Source organism: Cricetulus griseus, chromosome 3 (assembly GCF_003668045.3).
Source record: "Cricetulus griseus strain 17A/GY chromosome 3, alternate assembly CriGri-PICRH-1.0, whole genome shotgun sequence".
Lineage (NCBI taxonomy): Eukaryota > Metazoa > Chordata > Mammalia > Rodentia > Cricetidae > Cricetulus > Cricetulus griseus.
In genome coordinates, this window is record NC_048596.1 from 275,745,041 (window position 1) to 275,767,316 (window position 22,276).

General features: G+C 42.2%; 1 protein-coding gene across 5 annotated transcripts in view; it reads left to right on the forward strand.

Annotated features, from left to right (window-relative positions):
• The window catches only part of Smad5 (SMAD family member 5), a 37,380-nt gene extending 20,529 nt beyond the window's left edge, over positions 1 to 16,851 (forward strand). For all 5 annotated transcript variants that reach the window (XM_027409735.2, XM_027409737.2, XM_027409736.2 and 2 more), the window contains 5 exons: positions 1,555 to 1,806; positions 2,408 to 2,527; positions 7,557 to 7,778; positions 10,114 to 10,370; positions 11,679 to 16,851. In XM_027409735.2, the coding sequence (XP_027265536.1) occupies positions 1,555 to 1,806; positions 2,408 to 2,527; positions 7,557 to 7,778; positions 10,114 to 10,370; positions 11,679 to 11,822 (995 nt within the window). In that variant the 3' untranslated portion in view covers positions 11,823 to 16,851. The remainder of the gene's footprint in view (positions 1 to 1,554; positions 1,807 to 2,407; positions 2,528 to 7,556; positions 7,779 to 10,113; positions 10,371 to 11,678) is intronic.
• Positions 16,852 to 22,276: the final 5,425 nt, after the last annotated feature.

Here is a 22,276-nt window from a genome sequence, read left to right on the forward strand (position 1 = left end):
GCCATCTCTCCAGCCTCTTAACCCAGTTTTCAATATATTAGGAAAATAGAAAGGGCTAGAATAATATAAGAAAGATGCCTCGGTCAGTAGTCATAGCACTTGGGAGGCTGAGGAAGGAAGATTACTGTGTTTGAGGCTAGTCTGTGCAACAAAGGACCCCGTTTCAACCCCTTCCCCCACCAACACAAACAGTTGCTTCATTTGCTGTAAGAGCAAGTCTACTAATGATGTCATAGATCAGTAACATCAGTATAGCATAGTGCTCAGCAATGCAGAGTCAACAAGAGCCGAGCAGAGTTAAAATGGAAAAGGGCTCGAAACCGCTTGCATATTGCCATTTCTTACTAAATATGTTGAGAGAGCAGTCTTGCCTCTTTAACTCTCCACATATTTATGTGAAAATAAAAAATTATAATCATTTGCATAGACAGTATACAAATGAGAGGGAAAGCGAGGATTTTACCTATGCCTTCAAAAATACCTTGGCTGAACTGAATTTTTTATTTTACTGTTTTTCAGATTGCTAGGTAGCTAAACATAAATCCTTACTGTTTTCTCTTCTACTCTTTGATGGCAGTTGCCTCATCTTTGTCTAGCAATAGCAGTTATTAATATACAATAGAGCAAAAATAATTGTTGTGACTTACATACTTCCTATACTAATTCAGTAAAATTAAGGTAGCAGTACAAAATACTGACCACAGACAGGACCCTCTGGTTTCTTATGTGTGTACATTGTGACGTCAGAGAGGGCAAGTCTGACCTGGTTGACATAGATACTTGATTCTGTTGGTGCTGCATGGTAATAGAATCAAATTGAGTTCTGGTTTTTGTTTCTTTGTTTTGTTTTTCTGAAATGGAGTTCATTGACAACTAAAAGAATGTTGTAAAATAGGCGATTTGGTATGTTTAGTTTCCTACAGAGGAAAATACAGCTACTAGTCATTGTAGTTGAGGTCTTTAGAGAAAGTAGACATTTGAAAAAAGGAAGGTACTGATTTAAACTCTGAGCGGTTTCTGCATGTGTCCCGGTAGTCATACTTAGAGGGCTTTGCACTGTGGAGGGTTGTCCTTGATGGAGGAGAGCTGTGCCAGTCTCTAAATGCTAACCATGAGCTCTTATGCTCACAGTTGGGAATGCTCTGTTCCCAAGATACCACACTCGCCTCAACTTCCCTCCCTAGTCTTAGCCTCTGTCTAGATCAGTGCCTAGACCACCTTACTGTTTCCTCCTCCTGTGAAATCCTGTTGATCTGTTTGGTTCCCTGCTGGCTGGGCATGCTCATTTCTTGAATTCTCATTAATTGCTTTAAATGCTGCTGCTTATGGCTGCTTTTAAAATGGCTTGCATGGAGAATGGCTCCCTTTCTGAATTTCTGCTTCAGAGTCCATGCAGGCTGAATGCTGAAGGGCTTTGGATTAGTTCTGATGTAAATACAAATTCAGATTCCACAAAATAGCCTCCCCAACGGTAAACTTTAGTTACAGCTTACATGAGTCTTTCCCAGCAGCCCCCTAGGGTTCCTGACTGACTGAGTTTTGTTTTTCTTTCAGTCTTACCGCCAGTGTTAGTGCCTCGTCACAACGAGTTCAACCCACAACACAGCCTTCTGGTTCAGTTTAGGAACCTGAGCCACAACGACCCTCACATGCCACACAACGCCACGTTTCCAGATTCTTTCCAACAGCCCAACAGCACCCCTTTTCCCTTGTCTCCTAACAGCCCCTATCCCCCTTCCCCCGCCAGCAGCACATACCCCAGCTCCCCAGCAAGCTCTGCACCAGGAAGCCCATTCCAGCTCCCAGGTAAGACTTCACTGATATCTCTGGGAATTGTTGTAAGTGCTGCTCTTTGAGTGAGCTTGCGTTGATAACATTTCCTTTAAGAATTTATTTCCACAAGAACTAGAGTTTATTTTGCAAGTTCCATTAGCATGAAATACCCATTGTTGCTTGCTGTTCAAGTGACCTTTGAAGGAACATAGTTTTAAATGACACTGAAGAATGAAACGATGCCAGTAATTAGAAATGTACCTGCTGTAGTGTGTGCCATGGGTGACCTGTGACCTCAGGTTGCTGTGCAGCAGTGCAGTTTCTTTGAACACAGATGTCTTTAAAACAAAGGAAAACCACTTGACCTTGGGTTCCATTTTAGTGTTGACCCTGGTATCCTGAGTTACTCAGGGTCTAAGTAAATACAGGCTTGCAGCAGGTATGCAGGAGACGTGTGTGCTGTCTTTCCTGCTCTGCTCTTGTCCAGTGTCCTACATCTGTGTGTGCAGTGTTCAGCAATGGATCCTGCTGACAGCCTTGTCAGTTTAACATGCTCTTAGAGTAACAGCTTCATTTCAGCAGAATGAAGAGCGTAGTCTCTGAGGAGTGGCTGTGTCTCTTTCTCTTCTGTTAGCTGATACGCCTCCTCCTGCCTACATGCCGCCCGAGGATCAGATGGGTCACGACAGCTCCCAGCCCATGGACGCCAGCAGCAGCGTGATCCCCCAGATCGTGCCCAGCATATCCAGCAGGGGTGAGAAGAAGCCTCACTTTCTCTTTTGTTGGTGCTATTTTTATTTCTTTTCACTTCTTGGCCACTTTACTTTTTTGCAGTGCTAGGAATCCAATCCAGGGCCTCCTACTCTAGGTAAATAACTCCCACTGAGTTAATTTCCTGATCTTGGCCGCTTGTGCAAACACCTTGAGTGGAGTATGATTGTAAAATCAACTGTGTATGCAATCCAGTAGCTATGACGTTTTGGTTCAAAATGTAGTTTAAAAATACTGCTATAACCTTTCCCAAGAGATTTCCACCCCATCCTGGGCTCAACATACCTCTATTCTTATACAGATGTTTTTCTGAATGTTTCATAAAAATAGTCATGGGGACAGTGAGATGGCTTAGTGGGTAAGAGCCCTGCTGCTGAGCCTGATGACCTGAGTTTGTTTACCGGGAGTCACATGGTAGGAGAGGAACCCCCTCCCAGATAAATAGATGTAATATAATAAGTAGAGTTGTATATCATACCTTTAAAAGATTCATTTATTTTTGTTTTGTGTGTGTGTTTTCTGCATGGATGCGTGTGTACCACGTGCATATCTGTGGAGGCCAGCAGGTGTCAGATCTCCTGGAACTGGAGTCACAGTTGTGAGCTACAGTGTGGGTGTTGGGAACTGAGCCCAGATCTAAACCACTGAGCCATCTCTGCAGCTTCCGTGTATAATCTCTTACATAGTGTTGTCAAGGTCACCTGTGGGTATAGCGGTAGTTAGCAGACACTTGAACTACTTGTAGTTTTGATGAGTGTGCTGAGTAGCAGTGCTCTTAGGAGCGTGGTGTGCAGTATTTGTGTGAACATTGTTGTTTTCCTCTCTTGGGTAGATGTCTATGAGCAGAATTTCTGGCTCATATGATAACTGTAGCCATTTGACAAAAATTGCCAGACTTGCAAAGTGGCTGTGCCAGTGTCTGTCCAGCTTCTCCATGGCTTCCTAGTACTGTTACTGTTTAGCTTTCTAAAGATTATTGCACTTCATGAGTGTGAAGAACTCACTGTGTTTAATTTGTACACCCTGTTGAGTAATGATGGTGAATATTGAAGAATTTCTTTCTTTGGTGTTACTTTTTTTAAAATCTTCTGCCCATTGGCTTGGGTATGTCTTTATTGGAGTGTAGAGTTTTTTATACATTCTGGAAATGAACCACCCCTACCCTTTGTTGTGGTGTGATTTAACCCAGGTCACAGTGGTGGCAGTATATTAATTGTTTGCATGAAGAAACACTGTTCTAGATTAGTTTTTCTCTATTTAATTGGCATCTTATTAAAAATCTCATTGTGAACTTGGTTTGTTTAGAGACTTAATTTTGTTAATCAGTCTTTTATAACTGTACTGGGTAGTATCGGTTACTAAATTTTATAGTAAAGAATCTGTATCCGGTTTTTTATCATGGCAAAGTGCTCATAGCATAAACATTACCATCTTACTACTCTGAGTCCACTTCAGCGACAGTAGTCACACTCTCATTATTGTCTCATGACTTCATCATCAGCACCGTTTTACCTTGTGAAACCGATTCTCTATCCATTAAATAAGTCCTTACAGTCACTTCACCCTTCACCCCTGTAACCACCATTATTCTGTCCCTCTATCTAATTTTGATTACCCTTAAGTACCTCATATAAGTAGAGCCATACAATACTTGTTTATTATGGCTAGCTTATTTCACTTAGCTCCATACCCTTGAGGCCCATGTATGTTGTTGCATCTGTCAGAGTTTCATTCCTCAGGTGAACAATACTCTCTTGTGTGTGCCACCTTTGCTTGCCCACTCTCCACAGGAGGTGCTGTGCTGGTCCCATTTTTGCTCTGCTGTGTAAGGTACAGCCAGCACATTCAGAGGCTGGTTGGTTAGAGTGTTCAAATTTTGTGTGTCTTTGCCTGTTTTCTTTCTAAAATTAAAAGATTGAAGTCTCCAGCAGTTAGGGTAGACTTACCTATTTCTTCTTTCAATTCTTTTGATGATTGCTTCATATGTTTAGGGACTCTTGTCAAAACATACAATTCAGTAATACTAAATACATTCAGCATTGTGCAGCTCTTGTCACTGTTTCCAGAGCTTGTCATCCTCCTATACAGACTCCGTGCCCATTAAAGATCTCTTCATTTCCCTTCCTCCAGCCCCTGGTCAACAGCAGTCTACTTCCTGTCTGACGTTTCCTGTCCTGGGTATCTGACCTAGGTGGACTCTCCAGTGTCCAGTACCGGCATTTCCAAGGGTTCCAAGTGTATATTCAAATCTTACTCCTTATTAGGTCTGAATGACATCTGTGTTTGTTCCTCCATTTGTCTATTTATGAATACTTGGCTTTACTCTGCTTTTTGACGGTTGTACAGCAGACTGTTACTTGGGTCTCTGTACAATCCATCTGTCTGAGTGCTCTATATATTTGGGAGTAGAATTGCTGTTATACACTAATATAACTTTTATATTTTATATATATAACTTTAGAAACCCCCAAACTCTGCACAGAGCTCTATCCCTGTGTTCCCAGGGGTGCTGCATAAGCTATCGAGTTCTCCACATCCTCACCAGTTTGTTTTCTGTGTTTGTGTCATTGTCCTTGCTCTCCTCATCACCTTATAATGGCTGTTCTAATGGCTGTGAGGTGTGGTTTTAATTTTCAAATAAGAAATAGCGTGCCCCGCCCCCCCCCATGATGTTAGCACTCTGGTAATGCCTTACATTGGCACAAGTGTTTTACAGATCATATGCTGTCATTTTAGGGTTAGGGAGATGTATGTGTTTTATATTTGTGATAATAATCCACCGCTAACCCCATACCTGATGGTTAAAAAAACTAAAATCAGTAACAGGACACCTCTGCAAGTATTCCTGGTTTGCTTAGACCCTCACTTAGTTCTTTAACCCGTCTTTTTGTTTAGAATAATGCTACAGATATTTACATAGTTAAGTGTTTTAGTTACTAGAAAAGAATTTTATTTGACTAATTTAAGCCTGTATTAGTTTATGGTAGACCTACTTCAGAGGTGCTATTGCGACTGCATTTGGAATTGTGTCTTTCACAAATGATGTGTGGAACCCCTAAGCTCCAGTATGGTTGTATGTATAGAGATGCGGGCTTCGGGGAGGCAGCCAGGTCTAAATGAGGTCATATGGATGGGGTCCTCCTGGGGAGGTGAGTGGGGTCTTTATAGAGTCCTGGAGCACAAGCCAAGGGCAGGTTGTATTGGCAAAAAGCAGGAGGATAGCTGTCTACAGACCAGGACATGACCCCTCATTAAAACTAAAGCCACCAGGAGAAATAGAATTCTGTTGCTTACATCACTCCATCAGTGGTGTTTCCTAGAGCATCCGACACCACCTGAGACAGAAGTTGTGCCTTTGTTTAGATCTCTAAAAATAAGGGTGTGGTTTTGGAATCAGTGGACTGGAGAAAGAGCTAGTGAAGTGACAGATAATGTGGAGTGAGGAGCCCTTGCGTCCCTTAAGGGACACTTGACCTTCATGTGTAGAATCCAGTGCCGAGGCTGATGCTTCTGCACTTTGCAGCCTGAATGAGGCACACGGGTGATGGAGGAATGGCTTCCTTGTAGCACACTGGTGGGGACTTGGTTGGATTGTGTTGATGTTCTAGTGTTTTGTGGAGGGTAGAACTTTAGAGATGCAAAATCAGTTATTTAGCTGTAGAGATTCTCGACTGGTTTCTCCTGATTACTAATAGTAAAATATGAAAAGAATGAAAAGAAAGATTAAAAAGGGAACAGTTACTTTAAAAAGAACTTAAGATTTCAGAGGTTGTTTTCATCTCATACACATTGTAAATACTAATGTGTGTTTGGAGGGACACTAAGGATTTGTTTACGCTTGATAGTGTATTACTATGGGTGTGACGTAGGGACCTGACGCGTCCCCTCCATCAGGAACAGAGTTAATTTGAGAGGACAGAGTAAGAAGGCTGATAGACTTATGAGACAGTACATTTAAGCTATTTGGTTGTAAGACGAAGAGCTGGTCCTGAGGGTGATTGTTTTGTCAGGCTGGATGAACTAACAGGTGAGGATGCGTGGTCTGCAGGCATAACTTAATGCACAGTTCAGCCGTGTTACAGCTGAAGAGGCATTTTCCTTGAGAAATCTTCTCTAACTTAACTATGAACCTTACAGTTTTTGCTGGTATGAATTAAGTCTCTGGGGACTTGGGAGGTGGGATTTATGTATTTTTTGCATGTGAGACAGTGGTGAAATAGTAAAAAACCTAATTGTTAGTCTCTCCGATTATGTTGAAACCTTAACTCTCAGTATAATGCTGCTTAGAGATAGGGCCCTTTAAAAGGCAGTTAAGTTTAAGTAAATTCCTGAGATTAGGTTCCTTACATAATTAGACACAGAGGTCAGGGAGATGGCTCTGTGGGTAAAAGCACTTTCTTGGGCAAGCCTAATGACTTGATTTCAGATCCCTGGAACCACCATACCAAAAACTCTAGCATGTCTCTGTGACCTCAGCACTTTTCCAGTGAGGTAGGAAGTGGATGCAGCCTGGAGTGTGTGGCAAAGCAGAAATAAGAGAGACCCTGCCTCAAAACAAAGTGGAAGGCAAGAAGTACATGTGTGTGCACGTGAGTGTATGTGTGCGCACACACATAGACACACAGAGTATGCCCTGAGGTAAGGCCTTATGAGCACACAGCAAGAGGGCAGCTCTCTGTTTATAAACCAGGAAGTGAGTCTCCACTAGACAGCGCATCTGCTGACACCTGATATCTGAGCCTCTGGAATAAACTGTGAGACATAATTGTGATGACTTTGTTATTGTTGTTTTGTTTTGAATTTAAGCCATTCAGTCTGTGGCATTTTATTACAGCTATCTGAGCAGACCAAGATGAGTTGCCTTGGACTCTAATGCAGGAATGTCAGTGAAATTTAAATGAAGTATCTATTTTCTTTGTCATGTAATGCTTGGCTAGGCTAAATGGTAAATAAATAGTCAAAGACACTGGCGGGTCAGATAACCAGTTACTAAACTTCCTTTCTGCTTTCAGATGTCCAGCCTGTTGCCTATGAAGAGCCCAAACACTGGTGTTCAATTGTCTACTATGAGCTAAACAACCGAGTTGGGGAAGCTTTTCATGCATCTTCTACTAGCGTGTTAGTAGATGGATTCACAGACCCTTCAAATAACAAAAGTAGATTCTGCTTGGGATTGTTGTCAAATGTTAATCGTAATTCAACTATTGAAAATACTAGGCGACATATTGGAAAAGGTAATCTTGTCACTTCATTCCTTTGAATTAAGTCCTTTTCTATTTTTTTGTACAAGTCATTGCAGAAGGTACTGGAAACATCCAAAAAAATCTCAAGGCATGGCTTTTACCTCAAGTTGCAGATGTTAAAGAATGTGATCAAATAAAGACTCGACCAGTCCTCTCTTCTTTATCCTGTTTGGTTTTTCTTTCTAGTACTGACTATTGAAGTCCTGTTGTCAGCTTCTTCAATGTTTATCCTAACAGTTAGGGCAGATTAAGTCAGGGCCTAAGTGGAATGTCAGAGACACAGGGATTCACCTTGTTCACAGCAGTGTCCTCAATAGCTAGAACAATGCTTGGCTCATAACATATTACAAAAATCTTTGCAAAATATATGCATGTTGGTGAAGGATTAGAAATGTAAGATTATTGCATTTGGAGTGTTTTCTGTTCTGAGATTAGCACAGTATTGGGAAGTGGAGTTTGAGGCAGAAGTAGACGAAGAATATCAAGAAACTTCATTCAATAGAGTTCACTTATAATCTGCCAGGGAATGTAGTTGCTAGAAAAGTATAGTACTTTGCGTACTGCGTGGAATGCCAGTGTCACACATGAGAGGCGGCCACCTCCGTAGGCTGCTTTGCATGTCTCTTGAACAGTTTTGCTTTTACATCGCTGCTGCTCTGTGCTGCTTTGACTCGAGTGTTAGTCAAAGATAGTGACAATGGCAGATAATAATTGTGATAGGCTTTCTTATAGGAAAGATTCAGAAAAACAAGCTGAAGCTGGGTGAAGTCATTCACACCTCTCGTCCCAAGTCTAGGCTAAGGTCACGGTGGGTCCCAAGTTGAAAGCCATCCTGGACTACATAACAAGACTGTCTTTAAAAAAACAACAAAAAAACCCAAAATGTTTTTGAGCAGTTTCTACTGATTTCATTGTCAACTTGTCCTGATCTTTTTTGTGAAATGTGTCTCTTTTGTGTGTAGATCTTCCAGTCCTTCCTTTCCTACTACAGTGAAGATAATTTAAGGGCTTCTCTTTGGTCAATGCTAAGATCAGTTTTCCCTTATTGGCCAGTATTCCCACTCTGCAGTCTTTTGAGCCTGCTCCATTTGTGTTTACTCAGAAGCAAACCTCGGTTTTTAATACCATATGTTGACACAATTCTGTTAATTATATTTGGGCAGAGATTTGCATCTATGTAGCTCTTGCTAAAAGGCTGTGTGTGTGGTCACGGACAGTAATGGCAACTTGTTCGTTGAGAGTGGTCAGTATTCTCTTATCATCTAGAACATGGCATGCTGTCCTGTGAGTAAGGCAAGAGTGTGTGCTTCTGAACAACGGTGACTTATTTAAAAATAAAGCAAGGTTTCCGCCCACAGACGCACACAAACATACTATATAGGAACATACATGTAATTTAACCTGTGCTGCACGTTTAAAAGGATATACACCAAGTTCAGAGCAGTGTCTACTTAATGGGGATGGAAAACTTGAGGTAATTCTTAGATACATTGGAGAAGTATCTGGTGGGTGAGTTAGCTTTTCAGCAGTTTAGCTTAAATTTTACTATTAGAACTGCTTTCTCATAGCTTTTAAAAGTATATTTTTAGAAAACTTTTAAGAAGTTGCATTATATTATTTTGTGTGTATAGGTATTTTACCTATGGGTATGTCTGCACTACATGCATACAGTGCCCTCAGAGGCTATAAGGAAAGGGATCTCCTGGGACTAGAGTTTTAGATGGTTGTGAGCCGCCATGTGGGTGCTGGGAATCCAGCATGGGTCTTCTGCAAGAGCAGCCAGTGCTCTTAACTGCTGAGCCTTTGCTTTAGGTCCAGGGAGGGAGGGAGGGAAGGAAGGAAGGCAGAAAAAAAAATGAATCTGCCATTTGAAAGCTCTTTCTGGAGAAAAAAAAAAAAAAAAGGAAGCTCTTTCTATAACCTGAAGTCAAATATGTGTGTGTGTATTTCTGTGGGTGATGGTTGAAATGCTGTGGTCCTCTTTGCTAACAAGCAGTGGAAAACGTCACTAACTTACATGATCATGGTAACTCCAGGCAACTCTTTGAAAGCACTCATAGAGTGAATTTTTAAAGAGCATCTTTTCTTTGGTAGAGAAACAAAGATGGTTGGAAGAGCAAACGTGAACCGTGGGAGTAGACATTTTAATCACCCTGCCAGTTGCAGCCCTAAGGATCTTTCAGAGTTAGGCTGATTACTTTTGGCTGCTGAAGGCCATCTAGTGGTGATTGTTGGCGTTTGCTGTGCATTTCTGGGTGCTGTGGCTGGCTGCACGTCTGTCTCTTACAGTGCATCACTCCGCCTTTCTCGGTTGCCTCTCTTTCAGGTGTGCATCTGTACTACGTTGGTGGGGAGGTGTACGCCGAGTGCCTTAGTGACAGCAGCATCTTTGTGCAGAGTCGGAACTGCAACTTCCACCATGGCTTCCACCCTACCACTGTCTGTAAGATCCCCAGTAGCTGCAGCCTCAAGATTTTCAACAATCAGGAGTTTGCCCAGCTTCTGGCTCAGTCTGTCAACCATGGATTTGAGGCTGTGTATGAGCTCACCAAGATGTGCACCATTCGAATGAGTTTTGTCAAGGTGAGTGGTTTGATCTATAATATGACTTCATGCAGTATAAAAAATTATTAGATGAAGATAATCACTACTTCTGACCCGATTTGTTATATTTTAAATGAAATTCTTAAATTTAATATTTTAACCAAATGACAGGCTATTTCATTTTGTAATCTACACATAAAATCCTTGATAATTTTGATATTAGGTAAGGATTTTAAAATATTTCAGTTAGGAGACTAAATTATTGGTAAGCATTTACTATTGAAATTGCATTTTGAGTGCCTCACATTCCATCACAGTGACTTGGGAGACTTAACTATGGTACTAACTTACTTTATGTGGCTCAGCCCTGTGCAAAGGATTTAGAAAGCCTGTCACTTACTTTGTTTCATTTTGGTTTTTCAAGACAAGGTTTCTCTCTGTAGCCCTGGCTGTCCCGGAACTCACTAGACAGGCTGGCCTTCAGCTCATAGACATCTGCCTGCCTCTGCCTCCTGAGTGTTGGAATTAAAGGTGTGCGTCACCATCACCTGGCAAGAATGTCATTATCATTTACAGCCTGCTTTTATTGAACATTTCAAAGATTGTGTCTCATTAGCAAAATGAGAAAATCATAGTGGTGGAATTGTGCACGTGGCGCTGTTTCCCCTGGTCATGGAGGGTTAGTTCAGGAAGAGCAGCAGCTCATACAAGGGCGAGTCTGTTTGCTTGCTCATTTTTTGTTTTGCTTTTTGGCATTTAATCCCAGTCTACTGTTTTTTTGTTGCTTATCAATTATCTGAATTTACTTTCTGTTCCCTCTTTTGAAATGTGGCTTTTTTTCTATTTATTCTCCAGTTGCTCTGCCTGCACATTTCTCTCTATAACCTCTAGTTTCCCTGAGGCAAGGACTAATCAAAAAAACTGAACTTGATAAATCAAGAAAATAAAAGTAAAAAAATAGATCAGTTTTTATCTGGAATTTACTTTATCTTATTAATTTCTCATCTTTAAGGATAATGCTTAATGTGATTACTACAGAAAATAAAAACAACAGAAGCCCCCCAAACTCTTAAAAACCTTTTTTTGTGAGAGATCATAGTCTGTGGCTTTTGTAAAATTTAAAAACATTCTAAAATAAATATATTTGGCCCCATGGGTCTATATCAGAAATTTTGTTATTTATTAAAAGTTTATAGCTTTGAATAATGCAAGGATTTTCTTTTAGTATCGTGGTGAATGGTGATTGGTTTTCTGTAGTTGTTCAGTTTAAGTATGTTTTTATTGTTACAGTTGGCGCAGTCTGCTGACTGTTGAAGAGGGTTTGACTGGCTTTCTGTCCATTTTCAGGGCTGGGGCGCAGAGTACCATCGGCAGGATGTGACCAGCACCCCCTGCTGGATTGAGATCCACCTCCATGGGCCGCTCCAGTGGCTGGATAAAGTCCTTACTCAGATGGGATCGCCTCTCAACCCCATTTCCTCTGTCTCATAGTGCAGAAGCACTCTTCAACTCTATCTTAGCGGACTTGTTTTAATTTTAGAGGAATTTCCAGTACAGATACTGTGAGCTGATATGGAAAAACAGATATTATGGCTTATTTTTTCTACATAATTGTGACCAACACATTTGTATTTTGTGATGAATTTACATTTGTTTGTATTCATGTTCGTTGTGATTAACTTTCAAAAGTATTGTAAACAATGTTGAGTATTTTGCCCCCATTGAGAAGTTTGGCATTGACCTTAAACTGGAACATGCTTGTGTTTATTGTCCCAAGAGTTTTTAATTTGTTAATTTTTTACAAAGTAGTGCATCACATAATGAAGATTTATCCTGTAAGAGGGCAAAAACACACAAAAACTCCTAGGTGATATGTTTCTAGTAATTTCTTTGTCCTATCACCTTTGAAAAAGCATCGTACATTGTTTTGCAAAGACATGGTAGAGGCTTAAAGGAAACTGTTGACTCTAATTTGAAGGACACTGTGCACTCCTAACGTGACGTTCAGTGACAGCAAGATGGTGGATTTCTAGATGTCATACAGAGACATTTAATATAGCTAAGTGTTTGTCAATGTAATGTGACTTTGTGCTATATATCATTTGTAAAACATTTCCTTTTTAAAAATCTCTATTATATGTCGTTTACTCAAGTTTGTCATAAGTTTTACTTAACAGTTACAGTGTGTGCACGGCCTTGTTCAGCTGTGTTTGCTGCTTTGGGCCAGTGTTTCAAGAACTCTAATTTTAATGTGCATTAATCTTTTCATTTTGCACTTTTATGGGTGACAGGTTTTAGTGTAACCTCTGGTAACACGCAGTCAGGTGATCTGGTCTTAGATCTTCTCTTTCCCTCCTTGGCACTCCTTTGCATCAACACTGCCATTTAGAGACTACAGTTGTAGAACATGATGCTTTGCTAGCTTTTAATTTTCAACCTAATTTTGAAGGTGTTATTCTGTAGCTCCTACCAAGGTGCCTGCTAACTCCCTACAATGTTATGGGTGTTATTAATGTTGAAAGGCCATGTACTTAATACCACTGCTCTTACACCAGACTTCTCATACAAGGACCTATGCAGTGTAGCCGTCAGAGGCTTTTGGTTGGGCCCCGAGGATGAGGCTGCTTGCTGGTGTGATTGTGAGTGAATCATCAGAGGGGTTGGGACAGCTCATTTCAAACTTCTGTAACAAAGAATGTAGACTTGTCTCTCTTCGTGCCGGTGCTCTGCCTTTTCTTTTTTATCCTTTTAGAATCCACATCGATGCTAGTCTCCAGAACACCGACTTCTCAGACACAAGACGGGGGTGCTGTAAGACACCTGCTCAGTTCCCTATGCCGTTGGCCTTAGGACCCGAAACCACTTTCTAGGGAGCAAAGGAGATGGATGGTTGCGGCCTAAGAATGATCAAGAAGAAAGCGACCTGATTTCCCTGTCAGAATGAGAAGCTTGGTTTTCTAACGACATTTGATTCTGCTGCTGAGATTGTTATTTTGGTTTGACTTTTTATAGTGCCCTTCCTGCCTTAATGAGGAAGGCATAGCTTTTTTTTGGGGGGGGGGAGTCCTTTTGTTTTCTGTGTCGTTATTTATTGCCTCTCAGAGTATAGTCATTTGGATGGCTTTGCTCCTTCAAAGGAAGTGCTTTGCTGGGTCTTCAGTATAAGTATTCCATAGCATATATTTTCAGATTTGCAGAGTGTATCAGCCCCATGAAAAAGAATATCTGCTTTGTAATTGTTCTTTTATTTAGCAGGCTCATGGTACAGTCTTTAAGAGCAAGGTTGTAGGAAGCCGTCTGGAGTTGAATGCTAGGTCCATGTCAGTGAGCTCTGCTGAAGTCTGGAAGCAAGTGCCTTGCTCATTCCTTTCTTTACCAGGGGGGTTATGTGTTGTTTCTCCAGAGTCATCATGTCACAGCCTTCCTGGTTGCAGGGTGCTATGTGATCCGCCTTCTGTGGAATGGCAGGACTAAAGCTCTTAGCTGTTCAGAGTTTCTTGGAGAAGTACAAATCTGTTTCTTACAAGATGTCAACATCCCCTGTGATCTGTAAATGAGCTCCTCTAGTGTCTAAGGATATACTTATGTCTGTGTAGAAGAAGAAAGTGCTCATAAGGTAAAAACAAAATGCATGCATCTCTGGCCTGCCAAAGGCAGTACTTCTAAAGAAGCTATTCGAGAAAAGTGTGGCTCTAACTTGGTGTTTGGTGCAGGAAATGTTGGCCATCAGACCCAGAACAGCAGCACTGGTACAGTCCCTCTGTGATGAGTCTCATGTGGTCCAGGCTGGCATTCAACATACGAAGTTGCTGAGGATGGCCTTGAGTTCTGATCCTTCTGTGTGTACCTCCCAAGTGTTAGGATGACAGACACCCACCATCATACCCAGCTTCTGTGGTGCTGACGATCAGACTCAGGACTTCATGCATGCTAGGCGCGTGCTCTGCCAACTGAGTGACATCTTTAGTTCAGTGTTGACATTTTTAGCATGCAAAATACATTAATATATGCCAAATAAAAAGATAGATTTGCAAATAATGAAAATTGCCATCAGTTTGGTGGATTCTGCAAATGGCAGAATCAGAATCTCAGTCACTAGAAAAAAGCAGTACCTGAGAGGTCCATTTGACTAGTGTATCTATCTACAGGGTAGCATGATGGCCTGGTTGTTGTTAGCAAACTAAATTTATTACCTGTAAACTAGTAGGCATGCTGTTGGCCTACCAGAACCACTACTATACTTGAGAGAAAATTGTAGGAAGAAACAAGTTTTAAAATAGCAAACAAATAGAATATCAATCTTTTTTTTCTGTAATGTTTCATGGTTGTTGGTATGAAAAAAGTTGTTGTAGAAGTATCTGGGTTGCTTATGAGACCAGTATTAAGATTGCTAGATATAACCCTCAGCCAGCCACACTAATAATGCAGGTAGGAAATGTGCCGTTGTTTATAACGATTGAAAGTTAAGACACCTTTGGGGGATATAAATGACAGTGACATGGCAATATGAAATATATTGTCAAAGTAAAACCTGGGGGGCTTACCTTGCACAGCCTCTCTACTGCCTGAGAGGACCTGTGGGAAACAATTCCTTCCCTTGCCAGTAGTGCCTTTGGGAAGAGAGAGATATAAAACAATCTTACTGTTGGAGAGAAACCGAGACAGGTGGGCATGTCAAGTTTTGTGCTTGCACTCCAGAGAGCACCAGGGCGGCTCTGAGGGTCCTATCTCCACGTCCCTAGTCATTTCCCTTGGAGTACTTGGGTCGTTTTCCTATCTCATTAAAAGTTGTGTCTCTTTTGCTTCCTGAAGATGAAAGACTCTTGAAAATCATTTTTTATTTATTTCTTTGGGTTTTTTGTTGTTGTTTTGAGACACAGTCTCTTTGTATATCCCTGGCTAACCTGGAAATTACTGTGTAGGCTAGCCTCAAACTTGGGGTAATTCTCTTGCCTCTGCTTCTGAAGTTCTAGGATTACAGGCATGTGCCCCAGGTATAGTGCTCTCTGCTGGTTTGTAAAGTTCAGCCCCTGCTGATGGTTTGCATGGAGACCTTTGAAGTGCTCCGAACCCCTTTCTTTGTCTTAACAAGTCAGTCCTCTGCTACCTGGGGTCTCCGTAAAAATGTGTGTTCTCTGTGTACACAGAGCTAAACAAGCAGACAGCTTTTAAAGTAGGTAACCTGTGGGTTTAGAAGCATTTCATGATTTTAGGGGAGGGAGTTTTCCTAAGTGGTGGTTTATAGGTGGCCCCAATACTAACTAGGGTGACCTTTTGAAGGTAATGGCCAGTTAAGTGGCTGTTACCCTCATAGCAGTAGGGTTTTATCTTTTGGAAGGTACCAATTCTTCGAAGTTTTTCTTGTTCAATAAAATGCATGTATAGGAAGTGAAAGGCATGTGTTGTACACTAGCCGAGCATTCTGTCTGCTGGACACACACTTGGGCATAACTGTTTGTCGTCAGGCCGTGTGTCACTGGGTCCTTAGGGAAAGGAGGGTCTTTCCTGGTTGGAGCTGGAGCTCAGTGGTGGATAGAGCACGTCCCTAGCAGGCATGAAGCCCTGTGTTCAGTCCCCAGCAGTGCACAAAACCAAATGAGACAGATACAGAACACAACTGTACTATAATTGATGTGGCCACCCACAGCTGGATGGCATGCCGGAACTGAGGACAGGAAATTCATAGTGGCATTTTTAAAAAGTGGGAATGCCTGTTAAAACATTTAGCTGGTGACAGTTGCTGTTCAGCGATGACCTCTTTCTTACCCTGCAAAGATCCAGTCCCAAAGCCGACTTTGCCCTCAGAAGAGAGAAGTTTGTGTAGTCCCTGTCCAGGTAACTTAGTTCTAAATTTTAAATTTAGTTCTTAGTTTAAAATTTTTAAAGTCAACATAAACAGTTATCATTTAAGGAGTTGTTTGAAGTTGCTCTTTTTAAAAAGCTCTGAATTTTGTGTGCAGGTAGGATGCCTATCTGCTCCCTCCCCAGCTGTAGGTCATGCCTTTGTTACTGTGAACTGGTGTTAGGCCAAAGAGTTAGTCCCAACTCCTTTAGAAAGGAAGTCTTTTAAGTCGGTCGGTTGTGCTCTTCTGATACCATTTGCAAGGCCAATGCGTTGGCATTGTCATAGGAGCTAAAGCATGGCTGTTGGCCATGGTAGCCTCTAACATGGCTGCTTAAAGATGCAGTGTAAGTTTATTTAAATTCGGGTAAGACTATAATCATGGAGAATGCATAGCTTGTGTGCACCTGTCTGCCTTCCTCAAGGAAGTGATCTCATGTGGATGGTGAAGAGCAAACCGATGACTGGCTGCACTGTGGTCTGCTTACATGTATTGGTCCTGCTTCTGTTCCTGTTGTAGAAAACGAAACTAGCCGCACGCTTCAACTCTGCTACTTTTGATACTTACAGAAATGTATTAGGTTTTGCTATATTGTGCTTCTCAAAGCCATAACTCTTAAGAAATTTGTTTTTGCATATTGTTTGCTAATACTTTATTTTAATAAATCTCAAAATTTGCTTGTGGCGTCTGTTTTTGTTTATTTTCTGGTACTTTGCCCTGATTCATGATTCATATAGTGGCGACCTAAGGACGGTGAGATTTTCATTGATGCAGAATTACCAGTGCTGTCAGCAGAAGATGCATAGACCTCATGTGTGCCCTCTAACCACACACACACACACACACACAGACCTCATGTGTGCCCTCTAACCACACACACACACACACACACACACATGAGTTGTGCTCAGGTAGTTTTGTCCATTCCTTTTGTATGGGAGTTGCTGTCCTTTTCTTTTTTGTGTTATAGGGAGTTCCTGTCTTTGTTTTTTGTGTGTTTTGTTTTGAAGAAATATTAAGGCCTATTTGGTAGTTTAATTCAGTCACTGTTTTCTAGATCTCTAAATGAGGGGGCCTTGCTTATAAAAGCCAGCTGTACTGAGTCCTGGGCCTCTGGCTCTGTGCTCTTCAGCAGGATGCTTAACTAATCTGTGCCTTAGATTCTGCATCTATAAAATAATACTTCATAGAAAAATGAAGCAGTATAAGTCAAAGTGTTTAGAAAACCGCTTGGAATAAAATAATCATTAAACTATCTGTTAAGTTTTGTTACTTTGATTTAAAGCAAGTATTTCTAGTACTATTTGACCTTGACCTTAGTTGATATACTGTCAATGGTCTACACTAGCTAAGCTTAAAAAAAAAAAAAAAACCTTTTAAAAGTTACTTATTGTGTGTATACGTGTGTATGGGCAGTCATGTCATAGTGTGCTTGTTGAGGTCAACACAACTGGGTATTCTGTTCTACCATGTGGATCCCAGGTAGCAAACTCAAGTCCTCAGGTGTGCAGCATGTGCCCGAGCTCTCAGGCCCAGCTAGTGATTCTTTTTTTGAGTTTTGTCTCCTTTCCTTTCTTTGGTAACCAAAGGCAGACTAGCTACTGTAATCCTCGTCTGCTGTGTGCCTTCCCTGGCAGCGCCATGGCCAGCCAGAAGGAGAAAACTTCAGTCTAGGTTCTTTATGGCAGAGAATAAAGTGAAAGAGCCCAGTATTCTCCTCTTTAGGGACAGTGCTTTCTTAGAGGAATTCCTGCAAGCCAGGCAGTGCATTACTTGACTTTGTTTTGTGGCAGTCTCTGGTTGGGTTCGAAGCACGGTGCACCATGACGCTGGCTTCTTGAAGCCTGATGTGATCAGCGCTCATGCTGGGAGGACCCAGACAGCGGGAATGATGAGCTGCAGGCCTGCTGGATGCTGTCCATGCAGGAGACAGCGGTGTTCGCAATGTTAGTTTCATAAGCATGCCTGAGAAGGCCATGGACAAGCTGGCAGTCCTAAGAGAGTTCTATTTAAAACTATGAATATATGCTGGAAAGAGGAGTTTTCAAAATACCCCCCCCATTTAAAGTACAACAAGATTTTATTGAGTCTAATTAATTATTTTTTCATTTCCTTTCAGCCTTAGTCTTCCCTTTCCATTTGCTGCCTTAAGGAATAAGGGATCGGGCAGTGGCAGTAGGGAAACCTAGAAGATAACCCGTGGGCATCTTGCCTCCTCCAGGCTTAAAGGTATTTAGACAGGACAGGGTAAGTGGGTTTTGGCCAGTGTTCAGGACGCTTACTCTGTGTTGAATTGAGAGGCAACTAAGTTTAACTCCTGGCGAGAGCAGTTTATTTGTGTCTGGAGATGGGTTGTTTATTTTTTGTTTGAGCCAGAATCTCATGTAGTCATGTTGCCAAGGGTGACCGTGAGTTCCTCACCTCTTGCCTCTAGTTTCTGAGTGGTGGGATTACTGGTGTGGCCCATCAGGCAGTGGCCATCAAGCCATGTGCGTGCCAGGCAGACCCTGCTTCGGCTGAGCTGTACCTACCCCAGATGACTTGTCTTCATCCCACCCTTCTTCATTCCATAAACTTTATGCATCTCGTTTTAAGGAGAAATTTAACAGCACAGAAAAGCACACACTAAAACTCTCAGACTAGTAGCTAACCACTAGACATTTAGGTATGTGCTCTAATTGTCTGTTCAGGTAGACACCCGCTATTGGTCCTTGGCTTCCTTCGACAAATTCATAACTCATCATGGGTGACACTCTGTGTGTGGGGGGGTGTTCCATGGGTATGTAGATGTACATTCACCTACGCAAACTGCAGATTGATCTTGGCTGTCTTCCTTTGTCACTATCTACTGTTGGGGACAGGAGCTGGACCTCACCTCACGGTTTGACTAAAGTGGCTGGGCAGCAAGCTCTGGGATCCATCTGTCTGCCCACCAGTACCGGCTCTCTCTCTCTCTCTCTCTCTCTCTCTCTCTCTCTCTCTCTCTCTCTGTCTCTCTCTGTCTCTCTGTCTCTCTCTCTCTCTCTCTCTGTCTCTCTCTCTCTGTCTCTCTCTCTGTCTCTCTCTCTCTGTCTCTCTCTCTCTCTCTCTCTCTCTCTCTCTCTCTGTCTCTCTCTCTCTCTCTCTGTCTCTCTCTCTCTCTCTCTCTCTCTCTCTCTCTCTCTCTCTCTCTCTCTCTCTCTCTCTCTCTCTCTCTCTCTCTCTCTCTCTCTGTCTCTCTCTCTCTCTCTCTCTCTCTCTGTCTCTCTCTCTCTCTCTCTCTCTCTCTCTCTGTCTCTCTCTCTCTCTCTCTCTCTCTGTCTCTCTCTCTCTCTCTCTCTCTCTCTCTCTCTCTCTGTCTCTCTCTCTCTCTCTCTCTGTCTCTCTCTCTCTCTCTCTCTCTGTCTCTCTCTCTCTCTCTCTCTCTGTCTCTCTCTCTCTCTCTCTCTCTCTCTCACACACACACACACACACACACACACACACACACACCTGGCTTTATGTGTGCGCTAGGGATCTGAACTCAGTCCATGTTCTCACAGCACTTCACTCACTTACCAGCCCCAGACAATGAGTGGTGCTCTACACCCCACTTCTCATGTGGCTTCTCAGAGAAACTGGTTTGATGTCAATTTTTCTTTTTTTAACTTTTATTTTTGAGATTATAATATAATTATATAATTTACCCCTTCTCCTTCCAAGTCGTCCTACAACCCTCTGCTTTCCTTCAATCTACGGTCTCTTTCCTCATTAGTGGTTACTGCATGCTTATATGCATACACAGACACATAGTGTTCTCCCAGACACAGCCTGCTCGCCTGTACAGTGTCACCTGCGTGCCTGCCTGCCTTCAGGGCTGGCCACCAGGCACTGGGCCACCCACCCGTTGGTGTGCTTCTCCCAGGAAGACCCCTCTCCCACCCTCAGTATTGTCCAGTTGCCTGTCGTTCTCTGTGTGGGGCTGAGGCCTCACACTCTTTCATTATCTACTTTGGCATGTCTGGTGTTGTCCTTGTTGAGTTTATGTTGATGCAGCCATTTTGGTGAGACTTTTTAGTATAGCGTTGGTGCAGCAGCTATGAAAGTCAGCATGGAAATCTTTCAAGTGAAAAACAAATCTCCCGTGTGCCCCAAAGACTCAACACATACCATGTTCATTGAACATGCTCAGCCATGTTCATTGCTACTCTGTTGGCAATAGCTAGGAAATGGAAACAGCCTAGATGACCTTCAGCTGATGACTGGATAATGAAAATGTGTGTGGTCCCTAGGCGCTATGGAATACTCTTCAGCTGTAAAGAAAGTCATGAGCTTTCCAGGTAGAACTAGAAAAGATATTGGGTGAGGTAAACCCAGACCCGGAAATAGAACGTCCAATTTTCTTTCTTGGAAGCTCTTGGCTCCAAATCTTCAGGTGGGACATATCATGGAGTAACTGCAGAAACCAGGAAGTAAGTGGGGACTATTACCAGAGTTGGGGGAGCAATAGGGAAGGAAATAGGTACATGTGATCTGGTTGGGAAGGGGGGGTGTCTCTGATTGGGGAGGAGCAAGGGAGATGAGCGATGGAAAGGAAAGAGGTAAAATAACAGTAAAGATGTCTGAAACAATGATAATGAATCATCATTACCTTAGAAAGTCTGTAATACATGTAAGTTTACATATAAATACATTATTTAACCTTTAATCCCAGCACTTGGGAGGCAGAGGCAGGCAGATCTCTGTGAGTTCGAGGCCAGCCTGGTCTATAGAGCGAGCTCCAGGATAGGCTCCAAAGCAATACAGAGAAACCCTGTCTCAAAAAAAAAAAAAAAGAAAAACAAAACAAAAAACCTGAACAAACGTTATTTAAGTGAAAATTTCTCATTTGGGCTGACAGTGCTCCCTCCAAGAGCCAAAGACCATCTGACATCCTTCCCACCCCTCCACCCCCCACGCCAGGCATGAGAAGACTTTTTTGAGTTGTTGGTCAGGGTGTCCAAGAGACTCCCGAAACATTACAGGCTATTGCTGTTACCTGCTTGGCTGTGTCAGCACTTATGAAGACAGACCTACTTCCCCTGTTGGATCAATCAGTTCCCAAATCTGCTGAAGACGTGCTGACAAAATACTGAAGCCGGTGCGATTTTAATACTGAGTTCACCTTTTAAGTAACTTAATAAGACAATTTTTAGTTAAATTGAGTCTAGCTCAACATCATTAGAGCTCATCACCACATCTCAAAGGGAAATTTGGCTAAGAAATTGCAGCACTTAATCTATTCTTTGTCTTTGAACCCTTGGGCCTTTGCCGTGATGTAATCAGGTGCTGTAACTTGCTTAGCTGACCTATAAAATTAGCAGTTGAGTTGGTACTTTCACCTTTTGGCATTTGGTGTTCTCTCAGAGAAAGTAAAAAGGACAGGAGACCAGAAGAGACACGCGTACTCTTATTTTAGAGCTTAGAGGTGAATGCTGTCTTATCTTTGTACTCTGGCCTAGGCCGGGGAGGTTCTTCCTCCCCAACGCTTGCACATAGGAAAGGCCTTTCGTGGCTCTCAGATGGGCTACTGCACAGGAGGCCTCTGAGAGCTAGATTAATTTTGGTGGAGGTTATGTGGGTGATAAAGGCCCAGGACTTGGACAGCTTTGTGTCAACATTAGTTCAAAAGTGTAATTAACAGCAAACATTCTACAATTAATCTCCTCACACTTCTGCAAAATGTGGTTTTTCATTAACTTAGAATGAGTTAGGCCAACTGAGCAATGCCAATGAATATGAAGAAAAATGCAAATACTGATGATGTGAACTCAGCTGCAGAGGCTCCTGAGAATCGGTTAACACTGCAGCCCACCTCCTGCCCTCTATACACCTGTGTTCCCTTGTCTAGCCTGTCTATTTCTGACCTTGAGCAATATAATTCAACTCATATTTGAGAACTTATGTGTCATGTGGATATACAGATGAAAAATTCTTCCTTGTACATCCTGTTTCTTACTGATGGAGACACCAGACAGGTAAGTAAACTGTATGTTTACTGGTAAGTGCTAAGGGGAAATCTCTGGGAAGGGACAGTGGGGAGGAACGAATTACAACTGTGGATGTAGTAGCCAGGAAAGAGCTCAGTGAAAAGCTAATTTGGGG